General features: G+C 40.8%; 2 protein-coding genes across 2 annotated transcripts in view; one reads left to right on the top strand and one right to left on the bottom strand. All coding sequences in view use genetic code 11, as the record gives it.

Annotated features, from left to right (window-relative positions):
- Window positions 1-907: 907 nt before the first annotated feature.
- EGR_04015 (hypothetical protein) lies at window positions 908-6,349 on the top strand (the record flags this gene model as incomplete). The annotated part of the gene is made up of 4 exons (XM_024493264.1): window positions 908-1,016; window positions 1,950-2,194; window positions 3,746-3,857; window positions 6,204-6,349. The coding sequence occupies 4 exons, from the start codon at window positions 908-910 to the stop codon at window positions 6,347-6,349; spliced, it is 612 nt and encodes a 203-aa protein (XP_024352363.1).
- A 2,208-nt stretch (window positions 6,350-8,557) lies between these two features.
- The window catches only part of EGR_04014 (hypothetical protein), a gene marked incomplete at both ends in the record, with an annotated part of 2,927 nt that continues 2,390 nt past the window's right edge, over window positions 8,558-9,094 (bottom strand). The window contains one exon of the mRNA XM_024493263.1: window positions 8,558-8,762. Coding sequence (XP_024352362.1) covers window positions 8,558-8,762 — 205 coding nt within the window. The remainder of the gene's footprint in view (window positions 8,763-9,094) is intronic.

Below are 9,094 nucleotides of genomic sequence, written 5' to 3'. Positions count from 1 at the left end.
CCATCTAATCCTGGTAGATTTCAGGCACGTTCTACTATGACATGTAAGTGACCTAGAGAATGTGCTGGTTATGAAGCATCAGCCATTATTTGGCGCTACCTCCAAGTAGGTTTTTCTCCGACTCTTTCGCCTCGTAATGGACGCGGTATTCACACTTGAACTTATCTTCTCAAGTCGGCCTTCCAGTTGTTGAAATGACATTTAATCATTTAATCGGCCCAATTAAACGAATTTAACTCCAAAAATTGTCATCGCCTGTGTAACAACCTGGTCATTCTTCTCATGACTCGTATGACATTCCAAATTAGCTGAATCGTCAATACCAGGATACAGTGACTTCAACAAGTGTGGTTGCATTTTAGGTTTCGGTTAATGCTACGGGTACCCCTTTAAATGGGCAAAAAATGCCTTGGTAGCCAATGTCAATTGACATTCCAAAATAAAAGTATTAGGTGCCAATCAGGTGGCTAGAATCAGGCAGGTATTCAACGCTTTGACAGAAAAATGCTCCACAGAAATGACTACTGTGGTCGTGGGCTAGGAACCACTACTGACAGCCGTAGGGCAGGCCGTCTTTGGAAGGTTTACACCATTCACCTATACTACTGCTGTATGGCTGAGCAATTCATCGCCAAAAATGTACTTTGTTTATATTCTTCTGCGCAGAAGGACAAAAACAATCATTCTTCTCACGAGTTGTCTGGTCTGCCTAATTAGTCGGAATAGCGATATCAAGATGCCGTGACTCCAACATGTGTAGCTGCTGCTGGAATTTTGGTAAATGTTATGGGTAAAATATGTAACGAATGCCTAAGAGCGGAGCTATTTTGGGGTAGAATGGTTTCAATAAGGTCTGCTTGTGACTCGTCAAGCATTTGAAATAATAGTAGGAGATGTGGAAGGAAATATGAAAATGACTGTAAAACTGCTACGTAAAGGGTTTTTCCCAAATCCATTTAATCGGTTAGCAAAAGGTCAACATGACGGGTCATCAGATGCATGGGTGGCATTCACTTGTAAGGCTTATTGATCCTCCTGGCAAGTCATCTGGAGAAAATCCTCAAATTTTCACACAATGTTCCTCACAACAGATGAAATTAGGTGCCAAGATGGAAGGTTAAAATGTTTGAGATAGCTCAATTTGATTAAACTTGATTTTCTTCCCCGTTAAGAGGCGTCACCATTGTAACAAACATGCTTTTCGACCTGTGACTGTTGTTTAAGATGTACTTTTACGGGATGTGGAAGTTTGTTTACTCTTGAGTCTATCCTCCATCGTGAACCCATGACTTGAAAAATCAACAACAACAACAACAACAGAATAGGATGTAAGGGAACGCAGGTATCGGACACAAGCATGACTTTTAAATCAACATGTTCACTACCAGTCTCCGAAGCTAACAACAACCGATCTAAGCGAACTTTCTAACAATTTCAGCTACTTATTAAGGTTGAAAAATCTTGATTTTCCTCAAACCAATAACATCCCACATTCACCGAAAAAGAACACATGTCACATATATGTGACGCAGCAGTAAACCTGTTAGGAATACCTTGTTGATCTAGAAATTGAGCCTCCAAAGCCTGTGATAAGGTTAGCAGAGATGATTTCAAGAGTTCTGTATTGGAACGGATTACATGAATCTTATCCACGTCCAAATTGATCCCGATAGCCAAATAGATAGATGGATGGCACACGGATTACAGCCTGCAGATATCTACCGTAGACATCTACACGGGCAGAAAGACCAGGAAGACAGCTTGCTACAAAACAGTGAAATGATATTCTTGTTAAATGTTTATTCAGTCATACGAACTTTTCCTACTTCACCCAATTTAAATGCTGTGTTAGTGGCCCGGAGTTCCGCCCATGCGAATGGTGTCGCAGTACCTTTATACACACATAACAAATCCACTCCTTAACTAGTACGTCTTATAATTTCTTTTAGGGATAGCCCAAACGTTGCACGACAAAAGACAACACAAAAAATTATTCTCAGTTGGTCTTCAGGAGGGTCATTCAAGAAATTCATTCAAAAGCATTCTCATCAAGTCACTCATGTCATTTGATGAAACTCCTACAACATTGAAAAACTACATTACCATTTGCTTGGGCTCAAAGTTTAATGTGAAAGAGACACGAAGAAATTTACTTCGTCCCAAATCAATGCGCTTGCTTGCATTTCTGAGGAAAGTCCAAATGGCGCAAATATTACCGCAACAGGGCAAGAGAGAAAGCGGACCACTCGCAGCCGCAGCGCTTCAAAATGTATCGAAAGCTTACCCCTTGCACCACCGGCTGACTGGTCGAGCGAGCGAGCCAGCGAACAACCATGGACATGATCGCACACACTAGCACAAATCTGTCCACTAACCAGAGCCCTGCGACCGCTTGACACAACAAAAGGAGCAGCAGCAGCAGCAGAAACAGCAGCAATAACAACCACGCTATCACCGGTAATAACCCAGAAACAAGAACTTCTTAAAGGTTGGTGAGCCGATGGGTTGGTTGGCCGTGCCTATTCCATGTGTATCCTTTTTACGTCGGTTCGCCGGTGGCTTTTGTTTATTCTTATGCCTTTGTGCGCCAGGGGTACAGAACGCCATGACAAGTGGTTTTCTCTTTTCTGGATCATATCCTAGCTTCACTTTTGTGCATACCGCACATTTCCTTTGAACTGTCAAGGCGGTTTGTCTTATCAACCATCATCGGGTTGTTAGGTTGATTTGTATCTGCATAGACATCAAGATGTTGTGTAAATACCATCTACCCGAGCGAATTCGTATTGCTGTGGAAACTGAAGCTTTCGCCATCAGCGGTTTCAGCGCCGGCCTTCTTAATCAAAGCACCATTTTTCATCTCAATGCGTATGTAGAAAGCTAATTAGTGAATCTTTACCACTACTAAAGTTACTTTGAGCGTACCTAATGCCGTTTTGGATGGTGGATATCAGCATATGCCTGATGAAGAGGGAACACATTGGGACAAAACGATTTAGGGTTAAACCGCAAGCGTATTCGAGTGCAACATTAGCTGTGAGTTTGTTATGGACTTCTTTTATACTGCCATATTTTATCATCTATTTTAGGAATGACTCTGAAGCTATTACTCGGTGATATGCATAAGCAAATGTCTAGGCCAAAATGGGACCTTTTGGTTAATAACTTCTGCAAGGAACTTTCTCTTGGTGATATGACATGAAGCAGCAGATGTCACGTGTGTCATACAATGCCCAAATAGTTACTGTTTATGATGTGGTTCAGCTCAGGCACTGCTAACCAACGTGACAGTCAAATGCCAACAGTGACTACTGAACTCTCTTGAACATTCGTATCTACAGAAGACTTCGGTCGCACCGTGGTACAGTGATGGGGCTCTCGTTACCTCAAAATTACGACTTTCTACTAGAGCTGATCACGGACGTATGAGCTTCCAGCCAGAAGCCTCTGTAGACATTTGCCAGGGCATTCAGTGCTTGCGAAACCTGCATAATTCTGGATGCTTGATCGACTTATAACCCGCCATGAGATTTTACTTTAATCTAAAAGATTATTTTCAGTTATGAGAACTTGGATCCCTTTGGCTACCATGCCACCGGCGGTGACAGGTTGGTTCCAAGTGAGTGATCAGTGAAATACAGAGACAGAGGGCTGTGTCGAAAGATGAGGATAATCTTTGCATGTCTAAATTATTTCCCCCACTCGTAACCACTGAAGGAGTAATTTTACTAGAACAATTTTTAAGTGGGACAGAATGAAGGGACCCAAATCAGGGAAACCAAAGAGTCATAATTATGCATGGTTGCAACAATCTAGGTTGAATTGCTTTTTTATGGGTTCTGCTGAAATTCGTACATGTAAGTTCTTTCCATCAAGTATCTGTTTCCCGATGCTCGCTATATAGTTAGCGCCAAGTACTCGAAAACCTCATTAACATGCCGCTGATGTTTGTTGGTCCGGTTGCTCCGAACTTACTGGGCGGACTCGTTTTTCATCTTTAGCAAAACATTTCTGATAGGGGTTAGGTACAGTTTTTTGGATTCCTTCCTTGGAAATATGATCTAAGGGATTATTTTAGTTGGTAAATAAATAAGGGAGAGAACGCCATACCCTTTCACTACAGGCGTTGGATGTAATCCTTGAAGTGATAGAGGAGACGAAGTGTGGCGTAACATGAACCGCCTGTATGGTGCTCTACTTGTATTTACAGGTAGGCAACACCTCTGGGAGGATATTTTGTTGTCTAAAGGAAGGATGTAAATGGAAAAGAAAATATATCAAAGAATTTCAATTTTTCTCAATTTGTTACCCTTCTTTGGTGGGTTTAATTACAGCACCTCGCGGGTATTGGCATTCCCAATATCAAGTAACGTAGTGTCCCCAGACTTTCCTGAGGACAAAAAGGACGTAATGCTCGGGCGGAATATGCCTTGCCAACTTCCATAAGGGCCGGGGGCTACTGGCATGACCTAAGGGCATACCTACTAAAGGGAGTATTGCACAGCCCCTCTTTCCTCTATGGCGTCGTCCCTGGCGCTCCCTTTGGCCAACCTCCCTCTTCGGTCACTGCAAAGTAGACGTCTTATCAGTCTCACCGATTATCGTATTTGCTTACAACTGAGAAGATATTTGACCACAACAGCGCTAATCTTTCTTGGCAGTTCTACTAGACCTGACTTTTTGGCCTGTTTAAAAATTGTATTTAAGGAAGGGGAAATATGCTGTTGGCCATCTAGTATGTACGTCCCTAGTCACTAGTTACCAGTTTCAATATGCTTCTAAAATCCTCTTTTTTGTGAGAAGGATATTTCTCTAGTTGAAATAAGGCACAACTGTTTTGGGAAACAGGCCATAAAGACTTGAGCCTGCCTTGCGGCAACAGCCGCACAAACGAGGTTCCTGTTAATAAAACGACAAATTGCCCTCTAAAACAAAAAAGTGGCTTTTTATTGCCTATTTAAGCAATCAAAAGGAGTAATATGAAGAATATTTAGTTTCCTCCACTTGATGTTGTCCGTGGATGTACCTTGGCCATCAGTGATTACACGATCGCAGTCCTAGCCTAAGTTGTCGTTCAGTTGTTGTTCAGAAGGAGACATTTGAGGGTTTCGCCCCACCGAATTTAAGGCATTCGTACCCTTTGAGAAATTCGTTAGATCGAGTTGAGGATTTAAAAATGCGATAATAGGACTGCCATAATTAGGATGCGTGCAGTCTCGAAAGCATCTTAGTTGAACAGATAGACTTTTCTAGGCTTGTGTATAGGCTATTTTCACAGACGACTACTATCCATGGTGAATAACTCCAAAGTATCGCCTAATTTTGAATAAAAAATCGAGTGCAAAAGGCTGAAGATGGAATGGTCATAGGTCCTTTTGAAATGGAAGTGAGTAAAATTAAGGAGCGAGGAAGGCATTCAGGTGTCATTGCTTAAACCCAAGATGCATTCAAGATATCTGCTACTATAAAAAGGCTGTCTTGCTTGATAATCATGCTAAGGAAGACAAAACTCTGGGGTAGGTTCAAATTGGGTCCATTACCCTTACTTCGGAATAAAAGATTAGAAAGCGCTCTTTAAATGACAGCAGTTAGCCAGCCAAATATAATTTTCATCAAAATTTCCTGACCAGCTAATTTGCTTTAAGAGAGGATTCGCCAATTTCGGCTTCTTTCTGCTATAAAACGTATAAAATGGAAGGTTTAAAACAAAATAGATAGACTCGGTTCTTGACTCTAAGTGCGGAGCCTTGCGTTTGGTGAATTTTTGGATTTATTTGACTTGATTAAAGAAGAAAGATATTTAAAGTAATCATCAAGTCAGTAACCAAACGGAAGAAGTTCATTCAGCAACTATTCCTTATAGATAATGCAGAGTTTTTTTGTGGTGGAAAGGGGAGGTGATCGTGCATCATAATAAATGGCAGTTTGAAATCACCCTTTAGGTGACAAGCGGGCAGAATGAACCGATCTTGTGATCGAGATGGTGTCATAGATCCTCAAGGAAGAGGAGGAGGGGAAGAAGTGATAAATTTTACTTCCTCAAGAAACTTCTACTGTTTGTAAACTTCCGCATTATCAAAGCAAATGACATCCTCCTCTAACTACTCTTATCCACCTAAGGATCTGAAGCCAGAGATGGAAGAAAGTAACTGAGAATAATTCTTTAAATGTCCACTTCAAGCCCATGTAAGCATACGTTGCAGTGGTTATGCAGAAATGCTTTGAGCAAAACTGCACGCTTGAAAGTGATTCTAGACAACAAACTGCTAAACAACCTATTTCCTCATTAACCCAACAAGCAAGTCTTGCTTGTCCGGACTTATTTTTACTTGAATTTCACCAAAATTAATTACTCACCCTTCTGCTTAATAGCTCGTCAAAGTGGACCATCGTTGGTGTGTCTTTCAAAGTAGCCTTCAAGTCGTGGGGCAAATCTGACTTCACTTTGGCTTAAAATTGCCTACAAATGGTAGAAGAATCGTCCAGTGAATATAGACAAACCTGTTTTAAACGTTCTGACTTTCAACTTTAAAGTGTATTTTGGAGTTTATTTTGTAAACATTTGAAGCAGGCTCTTTTTAAGGTACTATTTTATCTTGTTAATAATTCTTGACGAGGCAGCTTTGGTGGCTGTGGTTGTCCCACTTTCCTCCCTATCCACTTCTTATACATAAAATCACCTCTCAGACAAAGCATCTAAGGTTCACTTCATGTAAAACTTGGATATTTTGGGGGGCAATAGTTCTTTTCACTGCTCAAAAAGTTGGAAAGCAATTTTGGTTTAGAATCCTGAAAAAATGGATTTAGTCTCAGAGTTACTGGTCTTTTCCTGATCAATTTTTAGTCCAAGGATTATTCGCTGAGAGCGGATCAAAGGGAATGAAATGTGATCCAGTTTATGAAACTATCAAGCCTCTCCGAGGTGGAGTTTATCAGAACCGGAGACATTGTGTATGCTTGAGATTGAAAAGTCAAGCGAGGTTGCATTTTATTGCAAGCAATTATTTAAAGCAGTTTCACTTCACCATCTAGATTTTTTTCTCGAAAGTAGATATGCAAACTATCCCATTATATGATCCAGCTTAACATCTATGGTCTAGTGTCACGCATATGTGACGTGTATTCTTTATCGGTTCCTGCTGACTAAATCGTTATTTGCCATGCAAAAAATAAATTGGAGAAAGAATCTTCTTAGCTTGAGGATAAATGCACCTTTTTTTCCTTGAAAGTCTGGTCGAAACACCAGGAAATCAGCGCCATGGTGCCGAACGTGTCGAAAAGTCAAATCCAATCCTACGTTCATGAAGGTCCCAACATGATTTGGAAATCGCAGCTTTTCCCCACCCTTTTGAAAAAGAAGTATAAATCTCAGAATATACTTTTCGAGCAAATTAGAATACACTTAGTTACTCTTTAGGGTAGCGATTTTTGCCCTTTAAAGAATTGCGTTTCAGTTGATATCAAACGAAATTCCTTTCAATTAGATTGTGAATTTTTGGCAAAAGGGGAAACTTTTATCTCTTCGCCAAAGTAAAATGAACTTTCTTAGTATTTTCTACCATCTCTTCCTGGTGCCTTTAGAAGGCGTATTTGGGACTTTTGTACAGTTCAGGGCGAACATCCCTTAAGATAAGCTTTTGGGTGGTGTCCCCTCGACTGTGCTACAAAATACCCAAGGCAAGAGATTACTTAAAGTCAAAAGTTCATGACCCCAAAGCCGCGTGTATGAGGATACAAGTGGGTGTACGCGACCTCAGACCCGATTATTTGTGCCAAAGTTCTGCCCATCACCGCGACAACCCTCCACCTGTCGCCGACCTCTGGGACTCAGGCTGGGAAAGTGACACAACAGATTACTGTGCACTGGTAGGCAGTTTAAGAAGACATGTCAGAAAGCCTAAAGGACAAACGCAGGGGTTATGTACACACAAATTCCTTCTACCGAGAAAAGTGACTTTTGGGTCGTGGGCGAATTTCTTAGACCGGACGTTATTAAGACACATTATAGTGCAAATCTTCCCTTGAAAAAGATTCGCAATCAGAGCTTCGTAGCGCTGAAAACTTTCCACTGCTTTGTTTTTAATTCATTTAAGTGTAAATTCGTTCGGTGAAATAGTGAGACAGTGTTCGAGATAATAGGAAGTTACTGAAGACATAAAGTGTCCGGAATTTTTCTATCTCTTTGATTTAGACTTTGGTGTCAATTTAATCTAAACCATGATGGCTTTGTTCAACCCCGGTGGCTTTATGTGTCAGGTATCGAGTCTCCACACCTCCAATACCTACGTCTGGTGCACATGCTACTACAATGACCTCAGCCCGATATCAATTGACAAGCAGTCGTGCCACAAATAGGATGGTATGGAGTGATCCTGGTCTGAGAGGAGCTGTGGTTTCCCAGTTTATGCATGTCAGCGGAAGTGATGAGTTCGAGTGTGTCAAGTGTTTGTGACACTTTAAAGTGAGGCAACACTTGACGGCTGGTGGTCCAATTGCCTCGGAGAACTCGCTAAAGCAGGGATTTATTAATTTATTGCAACTTAACACAATGTACTTTTTACTGCATGAAACAAAGTTTACTTAACGAGTGTAGAAAGCGTTCTTTTTCATTCTCAAAGCTATTCTTACACACCTGTAATTTGACAGGAATCAGAGAAAGAGGTTTTTCCGCCTTTATTGCGTTTTGTTGCGATTTGATGGTGCATAGTAATAGGGACAAAGAGGAACTTCTTTCTCTTAGTGCAAATTCTTTTGAAGTAGACCTTTGGTGGCAAAAAAATGACTAGCTGTCCTCCTAAATATAGAAATGAATGGGAGGTGAGCATGTACTGAATGAGATAGCCTTTAATGTCTGCTTTTCGAGATTCCACTTACAACTGAATTTGTATAAATGCTAAAATTTAAAAATTGCAAGTAACTAGAGTAAAGGACTGATTTAAGTCCGGAATTCATAAACAAACCCTCTTTTAATAGCACAGAAGGGCAAAAGTGATGACTTTAGTGACTTAGGTGGTATTGTATTTACTAGTTTGCTAGGAAAGGAGATGTTCTGTGTTAGAAAGTCAAAATAAATAGATATGTTGACTTCACATAC

This window comes from Echinococcus granulosus (genome assembly GCF_000524195.1).
Source record: "Echinococcus granulosus chromosome Unknown EG_S00023, whole genome shotgun sequence".
NCBI lineage: Eukaryota > Metazoa > Platyhelminthes > Cestoda > Cyclophyllidea > Taeniidae > Echinococcus > Echinococcus granulosus.
Note: the sequence above shows the minus strand (reverse complement) of the source record. Positions and strands in the feature narration are given on the sequence as shown.